Source organism: Trifolium pratense, linkage group LG3 (assembly GCF_020283565.1).
Source record: "Trifolium pratense cultivar HEN17-A07 linkage group LG3, ARS_RC_1.1, whole genome shotgun sequence".
NCBI classification, from domain to species: domain Eukaryota; kingdom Viridiplantae; phylum Streptophyta; class Magnoliopsida; order Fabales; family Fabaceae; genus Trifolium; species Trifolium pratense.
This window is the reverse complement of record NC_060061.1, coordinates 38,645,495-38,659,784: the sequence shown is the minus strand read 5'-3', so window position 1 is coordinate 38,659,784 and position 14,290 is coordinate 38,645,495. Positions and strand designations below refer to the sequence as shown.

The 14,290-nt window shown below is 31.9% G+C and overlaps 2 protein-coding genes and 1 pseudogene across 2 annotated transcripts; all 3 read right to left on the bottom strand.

Moving 5' to 3' along the window:
- Positions 1-219: 219 nt before the first annotated feature.
- On the bottom strand, positions 220-1,445 carry LOC123913718 (transcription factor bHLH162-like). The gene is made up of 3 exons (XM_045964550.1): positions 1,217-1,445; positions 645-980; positions 220-545 (listed from the first exon to the last, which is right to left on the bottom strand). Exons 1-3 carry the CDS (start codon positions 1,355-1,357, stop codon positions 393-395), a joined length of 630 nt encoding a protein of 209 aa, XP_045820506.1. The 5' UTR covers positions 1,358-1,445; the 3' UTR covers positions 220-392.
- Positions 1,446-4,226: 2,781 nt separating this feature from the next.
- LOC123913717 lies at positions 4,227-8,183 on the bottom strand (annotated as a pseudogene).
- A 1,688-nt stretch (positions 8,184-9,871) lies between these two features.
- LOC123916511 lies at positions 9,872-11,562 on the bottom strand. The gene is made up of 3 exons (XM_045967982.1): positions 11,120-11,562; positions 10,799-11,033; positions 9,872-10,581 (listed from the first exon to the last, which is right to left on the bottom strand). The coding sequence occupies exons 1-3, from the start codon at positions 11,363-11,365 to the stop codon at positions 10,148-10,150; spliced, it is 915 nt and encodes a 304-aa protein (XP_045823938.1). The 5' UTR covers positions 11,366-11,562; the 3' UTR covers positions 9,872-10,147.
- Positions 11,563-14,290: the final 2,728 nt, after the last annotated feature.

The following is a 14,290-nucleotide window of genomic DNA, read 5'->3' as shown; positions in this document are numbered from 1 at the left end:
ATCCAAAAAATTAAGCAGTTATATTATATGAAAAATGCTAAACAGTATCCCGGACACTGGTTAAGCATGTTAAAATAGAAATTATGTCTCGAAATGCGTGCATTCAATGCCTCAAAAGTACAAAAAGTTGTCTTTTTAATATAAATTTTATTTTTTATTTCCTTTCTAGGTATGCTTAACAAGTGCCCCGAGAGCACTGTTTAGAATGACCCATATTATATATATGCAAGATCATGTTTATAGCTTTGAATATCAAACCCTTTCACAAAATAATCAAACTTGAGCACAAGAGAAACATTATCACCATAATTCTTCTGTGAATCTGGTAAATAAATATTATTAATAAGCTAATTTATTTTCTTTCTCTGGTGGAAAACCCTATTAATATTGATCTAACTAGAAATTAAACCCCACAAATCAGTTCCAATTTCAAAATCCCACAACTCATCAGGCTGCATTTTCACATCACTGCAGGATCCATTCACAAACCTTTTCAATCTCTCACTCACTTTTGTTGCTCCAAATTGAACACAAGATTGAGGAATCTGCATAAATATAGTATATATTAGTACTAATTAAATTTTATAAAATTAAACTACTATAATTAGTTAACTCTCAAAATAAATATAAGTATATATATACACCTCAGCATGCACGACATGAATGAGTGAATTGTCTCCAACAGTCGAGGAATTGATACTTCTAACGTCTATATTCTCTTCATGTAACACGCGAATGATTTCATAGAAAATGAACTGGTTATCTAACCCACAAGTGAGAATGATTTGTAGAGAAGAACCAATTTCGTGAATTTCAAAACGTGACAATTTTGGTAGATCCGAAAAATATTTGCGTGATCTTTTCTTCTTTCCCTCTAATAATCTCTCTTTTTTCTCCTTAGCCATATTCACATTTGCCTCTAAACTCTTTATGTAGTTTATCGCCTCGTCTACTTGGTCCGGTAACGGTAACGCCAATTCCTACATTATAATAATCAATTAACTGGTGTAACTAACTAATCAACACATAATTAACTATAACTACTCTGATGTATCTGATAATTTGATACATCAAACATTTTATGAATCTAAGAAGTAAACTTTTTCTTGTAATAAAGATTAAAGGGATCGGTATTTAGTATAATTAACTAACTAATTAGTGTAACTAACTTAGTGTATCTTATTTTTACAACTAGAAAAGTGAGAGAGATTAATACCTTGGGATTATAGTTAGGGAGAAGAGAGTTGAGTTTGGAGTGAAGGATCTTCATCTGATTTCTTCTGTTTTTCTCAACCAGTCTTCTTTCAACTTTGGTTGTAGAGCTAGAAGGTTTATTACTTCCTCTCACTTGATCCATTATATAAATATATTATTAATCAACTAATCTTTGTTTCCTTTTTTAATTAACTTCTAAGATGAAGCAAGTTTAGAAGAATGGGATGAAATATTTGTGAAGTTTTAGTGTTTGTATATATAGGAAAGGAAGGAATTAAAGTAGTTGAGTGTTATTATGGGAGTGAATAATGATAAAATTAAAGGACTATAGTTAATTAATTTTGGGTGAAAGCAAAAGAGAAAATAAAATCGTCATTTTAGAGACGTCATATTATTATGAAAGGAACATGGAGTATTTGAAACCGTCGAAATGGAAAATTCAAACACACGTGTGCTTTTATGCACCTTACGTGTCGTGTTGTTCTGTATCTCATGCTCTTCCACATGTTGAATCTGGTTTGATACCAGTTCTGATATCAAGTGGTTCAAGCACCTATCGATGTAATTGTGAGGATCAAACCGTAGTTCTTCCTACCAAGTTCATTGTCAATCTGTTTGTTTTGTTTAAATTATGGCTTATTACATATAATTATAATAAAATTAAAGTGACTGAAATATTCAAGTTTCTCGATTTGCAATATTGACATTCAAATCATTGATTAAATCTGTAATTAACTCAGGCCGATCTTTTAATACGAATTAAACTAACACCTCAATAATACAAAAACTCAAATAACGCTGCAAAAGATGACGAACAACATAATATAACGCCGAACTCAGACGACGAAATCACAAAATACACAAGAAAAAACTTGATTTATGTAAAAAAAAAAAACCACTTATTTTTGTTGAGATCTATAAAGTGTGAGAAAAAAATGTCACATTGGTTGGAAAAGTTGAGGTTGAGTACTTTATAAGTGAGAGGACCCATGAACTCAATGTCTTAAGGTTTTTGGTGAAATATGGTGTGTCACTTATAATGTTTTTTTTTTGACGCAATGTCACTTGTAATGTTGTTCAATGCTCAATATGCCGATTCAATCTGGTGAGGCTCCCCCCACGGCCTAATAATTTTATATTAAAAGAAGGGAAAAAATGTATAGAGGGACTTAAAAAGAGAGTTTTTTTTTTCAAAAACAAGGCATTTTTTAACGTGGATTTTAAGTTAGTCCAAATTCATTTATCAGTTTTTGTAATTTTCTTTCCTCTTACTTTTTTTCATACCAAACTGACCCTCTGCAGAGTGAAATGCCAAGTATTGAACATGGTATTTCTTTAGCGATAACCGTTATATTTTTTTGAATATGGTCTTGTATACATTGTGACCATGCTGAATAATCATGATAGTGATGGTTAATAAATTATCACACTTCACACATTACATCATGCTTTCTTTGTAACTATATATGAAGCTTCGGGGAGAGACAGTAGAATAGTATAAAAACGTGGCAAATTATATCTGTCCATTAATCCATTCCCATTAGCCATTAAATTGACTTATTTCAAGTAATTTTACTGTTCCAATTGCGGTGCTATACCTTTTCCACATTTAATTTTGGGGGTATATAGTTCCTAAATGACCAATTATTTTACTAGATTCGGTTACATAGTACTATACTATGTTAACTAAAGACACGACAAAGACTTTTTAAAAAAAAAAAAATACGACACGAAGACTAACCAAATCGTTCACGTTGCACAATTTCTTTCTTTCTTCCTACTATGTTTCAATCAAATAATTCAATTCTAGTCACTATAGTCTATACAACATTTGTTGCATTTATTATCAAAAGAAGAAAAACATTCGTTGCATTTGCTTTCTCTTACTACTAACTTGATGAATATTGTCAAAAAGAAAGAAAAAAAACTTATTTCATCCACGATTCCTTCCCTTTTCCGCGAAATTGCAATCCCTCTTTTTGGGTTTACGTACGAAGCCAACCCAAAATTTATTTTATTTTATTTTTGGTAGGACCCAAACTTAAAATAAAACAAAAGTAGCTAAGACAATGCATGTTAGCTTTAGATGATGTTTTCTCTCCGCCCCGTGAATCTTTTATCCCCTGAATTTCCAATTTTGCTCTTGAAAAAACTTCGGTTCGTAGAAATCTAAGTTTTTTTTTTGCCTTGAAAACAAATTTCGGTTTCTAAAAACCGAAATTTACTCTAAATTTGCACTAGTAAAAATTCGGTTTCTGCGAACCGAATTTTTCTGCAAGGGCAAAATTGGAATATTAAGTGGTATAAAAGATTCACGGAAAGTGGGAAGAGAAAATATCTTAGATCATACTTTCATACAAAGTTGTTAATTTAGGGCTAACAAACTTTGTATACAGCATAATGAAACATACGTTTTTTCCAAAGAAAAAAAAGTTGATCAAGTTGTTAACAGGGGAAGCATCAATTATTTTGCATAAAAAATAGGCCTCTTTTTTGTAGGGCCTGTCCAAGACCAACAAAATAATCGTTTTAGGTCTCTAAATATTTTACAAAATTACCTAATAAAAAGGTCTTACATTTCAGTTTTTTGGTAAAAACCCTCCTATGCTACTTTTTTCAAAACGAAATTAATATGAATGTGTGATTTTTCCTATCCATGTGTAAATTATCTTTTATATATATAGGAAGGATAATAGTTAAATCACTCGTCAACAACAGAGTAGTATGCTTCAATGCTGCAGAAATTGTATACCACAGGAAAAACAAATTATATATGTTTTTGGTTACAAAACAAATTATGTGATACCTCTAAAATATGCATAGTTTTAGTAGTTATTTTATTTAATAATATTTGCTTATTGTTCAAGTTATTGAAACTATTTTACTACATTTCTCTTGTTTTGCATTTTGTAGGTCCAACCACATGAACAAGTGGAAATGATCATTTGTGAATGCATCTCTTGTTTGGAATGATGTCAAAAAGTATAGGTTCAAAGTAATGTGATTTGAAGTAGGCAAAAGTTTAGCTAAATGTTTTTCAAAAAGGTTTTTTTACAAAAAGTACATCAAACTTGTTTCTTTCTAGAAACTGGTCTTTGAACCGGTATATGCATTAGAGTTGAATCGGTGCATGATTTGCAGAAATCATGAACCGGTGCATACAAGGTATGAACCAGTGCATAAACAAAAATTATGTAAATAAAGCTTTACATCAACATTCAACAATGCCAAGCATCTATAAGTAATTTACATTATACATTAAGCACTTCAGAGTCCGATAATAACTTGTTCAACCATTTCATCATCTGTCCAATCACCTTTCCAAGCTTCATATTCAGATGGCGAGAGGGCTTGTCCATCTGGGACTTCAAAAGACGTATTGCAGTAAAGTTTTAGAGCTGGGTTGTTTCTGAATAAAAAATGTATGCATCTTAAGGCCGTTTCATGTACATGTGAAGTTAATTGTCGTTCCAAAAATGAAACAAGGAAGTCCACCTGAATCCAAGCAATTAGAAAATGATTATAACAGAAAGCACTGAAACGTGTATTACATCGAATTGAATAAAACATACATGCATGCACAACAGCACAAGCTAGCTGTATGGTGATTCGTTTAATCACATAAGCCATTGTTTTGGGAGTTTATAAAGAGGGATAGGGAGTGCTTTTAAGCTAAAGGGCGGAGGAAAGGAAGAGGAATGTAAAGTAGTCCCCAACTTCCAATATGGAGGAACTCAAAGATGTATTCGAGAAGGAGTTTGAAGAATTTTGGAGGGCTTTGAATAAATTTCAAGATTTTTTTCCTCTCTTTATAATAAATTTTACACACAAGTATTACCTTCCATTCACCTCCGAAAAAACTCTCAAATAATGTGAGTGGTTTCCCTCTCTTAGTCCTTCCACCTTTTCCCCACCAAAATCTTAAATAAAATCTAAGCTTGCTTAGCCGCCCGATTTGTTGAAGTAGAACTCTAGCAGTGAGTTTCACAAACTTCATATATTATTTACAACTTCAAAAAAAAAAATTAAGAAAAAAAAAAGCAAAATGGGGCAGTTGGAGATGGAAAATTTAGGCAAATATTCACACAATCTGTCAAACATGCACATGAAAAGTTGGCATAGAGCATTGGGCAGACCCTTAACCATTTCATTATGCCTTTCCAAAGAGGAAGCCTAAATCATAGTATATTAAGAAAAGCACTTACATGATTGGAGGTAAGAAGTGTACAAACGGATGCCAACTTTGAAAGTGAGAATAGCATGATAACAAGAATATCTTCATTTGAAGAATTTGATATCAGCTCTAGACCTATCTGCGTCAAATAAATCATCTGATAAGAAAACTGAAATATGTGACAGCTCTAAGAAAAAAAAACAGTTAAAAAATTTTGCTGTTATTGTACAAAACTACTGTTGTTATGCTATTTTAGACCAATATTGAATTTGAACACCAGTCCTGCGGCACACATACACAGGAGTCCATTTGGAGCAAAAATAGTTTAAAATCGTCAGCACAGAGAATTACTAAAAGAATAACTGAGTTTTTTTTCTTTTCTAACATTTAAACTACTGTTCAACCAAATTGTTCATTGATAATGAAAGCAGCAACAGAAAAAATATAGTTTCATCATCCACCAACTACCGGGCTGGTTAGACTGAACTAGATGATATTAAATTATGACTAGAGGAAACTTCTTTGAACTTTGTTATATGGTTAAGTCCGTGCAGTGTCAAGAATTATATTTAATATTTATATCACCTAAAAAGTGTTCTAGGTAATTTCTTCTCCATTTCTTTCTAGTCACAACCTTCATCTACTTTACATCATAGTAATAATAACATCCTAATAAGAAAAGAATGTTAAAACTATAAACAGAAAATGCATTTGTAAAAGCATTAAAACTGGGCAACAACAACAACCTTATATGCTTTCTTTGCAACTGAATATGAGCACTTGAATTTTGCAAAAACTTGTGCTGCAGCCAACTTTATCGGCAATGATACTGCAGGTGAATTCATCATATTAAACAGCATCTCCAATGTAATACATGCAAAATCATCTGATATCTCACAAAAGCAACCAGCAGCAAACAGTGACGCTCTTACCTGTAAAAATCGAATGCAATATATGATACATTGATGCACATAATTAATCAAAAACATAGTGCCTACACAGAAGTTTGGCAAAACATGGAAGAGTTCTCAAATGAAAAATACAACACAATATTCAATAATCATCAATCCACTCCAGTAATGAGTAATGACCTTGAACATCAAATAAAAATAGGAAGAATGATTTACACATCTAGAACAAGAGCAACACTACAAGACACTGATCTTACCTGATTATCATGAGGAGAAACAAGACTGGAAAGTATCAAGTATCGTATCTGAGCATTGGCATTGGCAAAGTCAGCCCAACAACCAAACAGAACAAGAGCCAATGCATTAGACTCTGAATCTCCTCCACTGTTGAAAACAGATTTCACCCGCTTCAACAACTCGACGTGGTTAGCTACTCTGCCCATTGACAGCAACCCTTTACACTGGTTGTGTTTCCTGTTATCGCGGTGCTTTCGCTCAATTAAGAAAACTCTGACAACAGAAAGCCTGATTTGTGTGTTGCCTCCCCTAAAGGCATCAGCAAGGCGTAAGAGGATGGTATTAGCAAATAGTTGATCTTCACCTGGAACAAGATCAAACATGGCATTAGAAACAATACCACACTCGAGCTCTCTACTCCAACGCTGAAGGTAGGGGCCCATTTGCAATATGGCTTTGACAGGTACACCTGATAAGAAAAAATGAGACTTGGTGAAGATCCATGAGAAATGAAGAAGAAATAACAAAGAAGAAATATGAAAGAATTGGCAGTGACCTGGTTTACCAGAACGGAGGCCCTTCTCAAGTTGGATGCTCCATTCCATGGCACAAGCAGCACAAGTTTGTTCCATGGTATGCAATTAACTGGTGAAAGCCATTACACAGAGTTGAAAGAATTTGAGGAGAGGTTCAGTGACTGAGACAATCAATGGCAGAATCAGGAAAGAAAAAAAAAAAACTCAGCTGGGCCGCAAAATTAAGAACAATCAATCAACGACAAATTGACAATCAATCAACCAAATCCATATTCAGCAAGAAACAAAAACAATGACAATGAATAAGAACAGGCACAAAACGCACCTGAAATCAACAAAACTCACATCTTTTTTCTTTTTAACAACAAAAATATATATCAACAACACAACACAAAGTAGAAACAATGCCTTTGTTGGTCACAAAATACAATAGACATTCTACTAACAGAGGCATATAGCAGCCAAAGGAAACCAAGAGCTACAACTATCCCCACAAACTCAAAACGTACACGTCGGAAACACACAAGCCCTTAGTGACCCAATACAAAACAAAAACACTAAGATTTGAATTTGATACATAACTAACTCACCTAAATCAACGAAAAAAACAACGAATACAAGCAACCAACAAGAAGCACAAAACTCACACTAAGAACAAGCACTAAACTCATAGTCTCAACTCTCACACTCACTAAAATCAACAAAAAAATCAGTAAACACAAAAACTCACAGTCTCACACTAAAATCAACAAAACTCACACTTACAATCTCATGCTAAAATCACAATCTCACACTAAAATAAAATTAAAAAAAAAAATCAAAATCATTCATAAAAATAAATTCAAATTGCTTCACAATATTTTCAAGAACAAACTCATCCATTCAAAATTAACAATCAACAATGTGATGTTGAATAGAGAGTGTGAGAGAGGAATGAGAAAGCTTGCCTAAATTGCCTTACCATTCCAAAAACAGAGAACCGTCGCGGAGGTGGAGAAAAGTGGCCGGAGACTCGCCGTTGACCGGTATTGGAGGGAGAGGAGCGCCGCGCCTTCGCGTTTCAGAGAGAGAGCCGGACGAAGAGGAGAGAACTGAGAAGAAAGCGTGAAAGAAGAGAAAGGGTTTGGAGGATATAGTTGTAATTTTCTTTAAATATCAGGGGTACTTTTGTACTTTCCCATAAGAGCTGAGTAAAATATGGTTACAAACATCTTAAAATTTATTTATTTATTTATTTTGTATTTGTTGAGAGAATCTTTTATTTATTTAATTTTACTAGAGATAATCTTTTATAAATTGAAATTGTTAAAATTAACTACGATTTATTACCAGAATAGTTCCCTAGAAAAAAATGTCTGAATAGATCCCTTAAAGACATATTCGTTAATCAATTTTGGTTCTATTCGGACCTTTTTTAAGAACCAAACTGATTAACGGAGATGTCTTTAAGGGACCTATTCAGACCTTTTTTTCTTTCTTTAAAGGACCTATTCGGACCTTTTTTTTTCTTTAAGGGACCAATCTAAAACAAAAAATGTACCATTTTACTAATTAAACCAATAAATAATTTTACATCAAGATTTTCAATAATAAATATTTTAGACAATTTGATCATGAACAAATTATTTACGATTTCACCCGCCAGAAAAATTTAAAAATATCAATGTTCAAATCAAATGATTAAAACATCATTTTTCTAAGGTTGTACATGACACAGAAAATCTCAAAAACAATAATCTAACATAAATTATTATCATTAAATATATCAACTTAATTTAATTTATATAAGAAAGTTGATTGGTCTGAAAAACTCTAAATTGTCCTTACTTGAGATGTTGTCATGTGTCCAAATTAAGGGCAATTGGTGTCCAAAAATTTGATAACTATACTAAAAGTACACAACTAACCAAGTCATCAAGTCATATGACATTTTGTGAGTGGAAAAAAATGTATCATTGAGATTGAACCAAGCCATCTAAGCCAACCACATGAAAAGGACCCTTCAAGTTACAAATGAACCATATGACAGTGACATCATTGATTTTGACTCTTTTTCTTTATTCCAATTTCGGTTCCCAATGTATGACACCAAATTTCAAATTCAATTTTTTCTCACCGTTCACTTACACAAATTTGAATTTCATTTCACCATTTCCTCTTTCATCACATCTTCTTTCTTTGTTTTCATTCTTTCTTTCTCTACATGTTAAACTATTTGCGGGATGCAAAAAAAACTTTCATAATTCTTTTTCAAATTACATGTAAAATATTTTTTTTTATTTACAAATATAGTCCGTAAAAAAACCAGTATGTAAAATATTTTTTAAAAATTGGCCATTCTTACTGATGTAAATTTTAACTGATATAAATTTTAACTGATATAAATTTTAACTATCATATATGGGACAAATTATCACCGATAAAAATTTTAAAATAATTATCATATGTAAAACAAGTTCTTACTAATAAAAATCTCAAAAAAACTATTTTACACGGGGTAAATTTTAACTGATATATAAATTTTAACTATCATATACAGGACAAATTATCACCGATAAAGATTTCAAAATAATTATCATATGTGAGACAAGTTCTAACTATTAAAAAAAATTAAAAAAAAAGTTTACACGGGTTTAATTCAAACTCATATATAAATTTTAACAAAAAAAAGTTTACACGGGTTTAATGTTACACAAGTTCTTAATAATAAAAATTAAAAAAAAAAAAAAGTATTTTACACGGGGTAAATTCTAAGTGATATATAAATTTTAACTATCATATACAGGATAAATTATCACTGATAAAAAATTTAAAATAATTATCATATGTGACATAAGTTCTTACTAATAACTTAAAGTTACGACTCGTGCGATAGCACGGGTCTATTACTAGTTCACTATATACTTTTACAATAACTAAATACTACGATTTTATCCGAGTTCAATTTCTGATGAGAACAATTTTTACTTCTCGGTCAAACTCTAAAATACCAAAATTCATTTCCTCTAAGAACGAGAGAATTAATACTACGATTTTCAAAATCCCATAAAAATTAAAGACAAGAAACATCTAATTTAGATAACTTCAACTGCAGTACAATGACGCCCCCCAATATTTTCTAATAATAAATCACAAGTGAGCATCGAAGCTTTAGGTCTTGTTGCCCTACTAGTTGAGTACACTGTAGGCAATATTGGTTCCAAAATTGACCTATCACATTTTCCATCCCACTTAGCTTGCATATACTTTTGTTTCCTCCATGGCCCTAAATGCAATTTCTTCTCCTTCATGCATTTTTTAGCAGCTGAACACATTATCTTAACCAATACTCTTAACTTCTCTGCTTTTCCGACAAAAATTTCTGGTAATCGCTTAACTAACTGATTGTATTCTTCGTTACCACGTGCCATCTCAAATTCACCTCTAAAGTTCAATTCAATAATCACTTTTATTACACCTCTTTTTGTGTTTGATGAATTTTCAGTCACTTCCAAATAAGTATGCTCCCCTGTATTCAAAAAAAGAAAAAAAAAATTAAATTAAATGTCAATTAATCATTTTATACTTAAAATTTTCCTTGTTTTGCTTTCTTGAACAAAAAAGTTTTTTTTTTTTTTAAGAATATATGACACATACTTTTCAATATAATGAATCGTGCCGATGCACGGGTATGTTACTAATAAAATATATGAACAACATATTGAAATCTTCATATGCTTATGTACCTGATGGAATCTCCGATGAACTTCGCCATTTAGATTTGCAAATTGTGGAATTGAAGCCGAGATTTGACAATTGATCACATATTTCTCTACGTAAACAATTACGGCAGCTCATAAATTCTGCTACCACCGGTCTCCGGCACAAACATAGCATCTCAGGCCTGTTCAATTCTCTCATAGCCTCCTTTGTAGCTTGCCTAATCTTTGATTCACGTGAGCTACTTCTACACAAAGTTGCCTTCACAAGTGGAACAAAATATTTAGTCTTTTTTTCCATGACATGAGTGTATAATTTAATTAGGCATAAATTAAATTAATTTGTACCTTGAGAAGTTGATCTTGTTCTTCCCAAAATGATTTATCTTTTTCCAAAGTGCAAATGTTATTAACATCATATTCTTCTTCTTCATCTTCATCGTCGTTGATTTCCACATCGTTACCGGAGTTAGATGAATTTTCTGACGAGTCTTGTAATTCCTCCCAAAACCCAAAAACAGTGTCAGCAAAACTGACCTCATCGGAGCTCCGGTGAGTGGCGGCCGGAGTAGTGGATGATAATTCTTTATCCATGAGTATTATGAGTATATAGAATAATAATGAAATGAATGTGAATTGCTCTGCCTCTATCACACTCTATTTATACATACATGTATGTGACTATGTCTATTTGTGTCTCATAATCTCAACACTAGTTATTATTAATTAATAAAGTAGTTTATTTTATTTTATTGCCACTAGTTAATTAAAAGTAATTTATTTTATATGTCACGTTGTATTTTTTATCCGTAACCTTTTTTTATGGGATAATCATCAATTGGATATGCTTGAGATCGGTTTTGGATGTCCGCATATTCCATTCCATCCTTGGTTGTGGCATGTTCTCTTCTGGAACATAATATGGGAATGAATGATTAACTTAACATAATTGAACATTCCAAATTGAAGTGCTAATTTTATTTTCTTAAACTCACTCACTCATTATGTTTAGGCATCACAATCCCTATTCTTGAGTGGAAGAGCGATCAAGATAAAATGATAAGATCAATTGTGGATTCACCATAAGATTAGCTTCATCCAAGAACTTATAGGAGCAAAACTATAGCTTTCACTTCAATCAAAGATTGAATTTCCAATTTCATTCAAAGCTCACAAAAAGTACTACAGGTAAAAGAAAACATGAGTTAGATATGAATTTCAAAAGTAAATCTACACAACTACAAACGTTTCACTTATTACTGGTGAATTTCAAATTCTTAAATTACATTAATTTGTTTATTTTATTCTTAAGGTGAACTTTAAACAAGTCGACGTAGTTTTAAGCTTTTTATTTCTTTTATTTTTTTAATCAAGAAGTACCAAAGTAATACAAGTCGACGTGGGGATGAGGGGGGAGGGATACCCGATCAGATATGGGTTTAGGGGTCTAGCTTTCATCCCATCGGAGATTAAAGTGGATACTAGAATACCCGAACCCCATTAGATCAGAGATAGGAAAGGCAAAAGTCGTCTCCTTCTTTCTTGTTTGCATATGGGTTTTAAAGTTTTAAATCTATGATACTTTTTGCATATAGTTTTAAATCTATGGTTTTTATCTTCATTCTTTAAAAATCACAAGTACGAAACTTGAAGTTCAATATTGCATATACTTTTTAATGAAAATTTTATCCTTATATTCATCAAAATTAAGTCAATAACTTTAGTATTGCTAAACAAGAGTTCTGCAAATGAATTTTGTTAGTTGTGGTCTTAGACAAAGGAAATACTTTAGCCCTGGTTTTTCCCCCTCGTTGTAGTTGAATATTTTGCTTAGTTCTTTAGTGAATCCGAGTTATGATTACATAATTTTCAACAAATTAATCAAGTTCACTTCACTATTGGAGTATTATTAGATCGTTTGTTACATATTAAAAAAATAGTGATTTTGATGTAAAATAATTTAGAGATTAGTTTTTAGAGATTTTTAGAAAAGTTGTATTTACTTTGTGTTTGTTTATTATAATAAAAATCAATTTTTTTAAATAAAATAATTTTTAGTTTGTTTGGATAGAACTTATAAAAGTGATTTTTTTAATTATAAAAAACTTTCTTCTTATAACATTTTTTTTTCTCTCCTCTAAAAAAAATCTATTATTTTATAAGCTACTCTTAGTAGCTTCTCATTTTTAGTTGTTTTCTGATTATTTTTAGCTTATGATTATTTTAAAAATCTGTAACAAAAAGATGCAAAACAATTAAAAGTGATTATTTTTATTAAAAAAGTGATTTTTTTCTAAAATAAGCTATAACAAACAGTCTCCTTTGCATAGTAAGGTTACTTTGATTGTACAATGCGCAATAAATATCTTTATATTTGTCGCGGTTCTAAATTTGTTGCTGTTGGGAAAACCAGACATAGAGAAAATAAAAGAAACGTCATCAACAACACAAGAATATAACGTGGAAACTCCAAAATCGGAGAAAAAACCACGACCGTTGTCTAAACCGACAACCAGAGAATAACCACTATATGAAAATTGTTACAACATATAGATTTCACTCTCAACTACTTCATGACCCAAGTACACCCACACTCTACAAAGTAAATATTTGAACTACATCTCGAATACTCTTAAACAAGAGCATAAGAGAAAAAAGAAAAAAGACACAAATATAAACTTAAAGTGTTTACAAGTGTTACTGCTTGGTGTGTTGAAACAAGGAACTTGAGGTCTCTATATATAGCCTTGAGCTCATCCACTCTTCACTTTTCTAAGCAATGTGGGACTTCTCAAATATAATTTCCTTGACCTTTTTTCCTTCATTAGCAATGTGGGACTTTCATTGCAATCAACCCCAACAATCTCCACCTTGATTGTAATGGTCTTCAATCTTTATTGTCTACACCGACAATCATTATCTTCTGCTTCCATTGTCTATACCGACAAATTAAATTATCATACTCCACCATAAAGAGTACACTCCGCTTGGAACTAAACCATCCCAAGAATTTTCTTCACTTGGAACTAAACCATTCCAATAATTTGCTTCACTTGGAACCAAGCCATCCCAAGAATTTCATCCCGAAACATTGCTGAAAATTTATGGTGCAACTTCCATGTTGGCTTTCTCCGGAAGTTCATCAGCCATCGAGATAACCATGTACCTTGCATCAATGCCAACCAATGCTCACACGCTATCATCACACATCTTGCATCCATGTCAATCGATGCCCATGTGTCACTTGAACAACTTCAAACTGCTCTGAAACCACCTTCAGGCCATTGTTAGGCTCCAACAATTCCAGTTTAGTTACATCACCTAGTAAAGCTTGTTTCACTAGTCCAACTAAACTCATGTCACTAACAAGTACCCACCCAAAGATCCACAACTTAACCAAAACATGAGAATCACCACTAGTAACAGATGCATAACCAATAATAGTAAAACTATCTAACAAGTATCTACCTACTATCTATGCATCAAAGTTCAAGAAAATACCTCGCATTATGTTAAAAG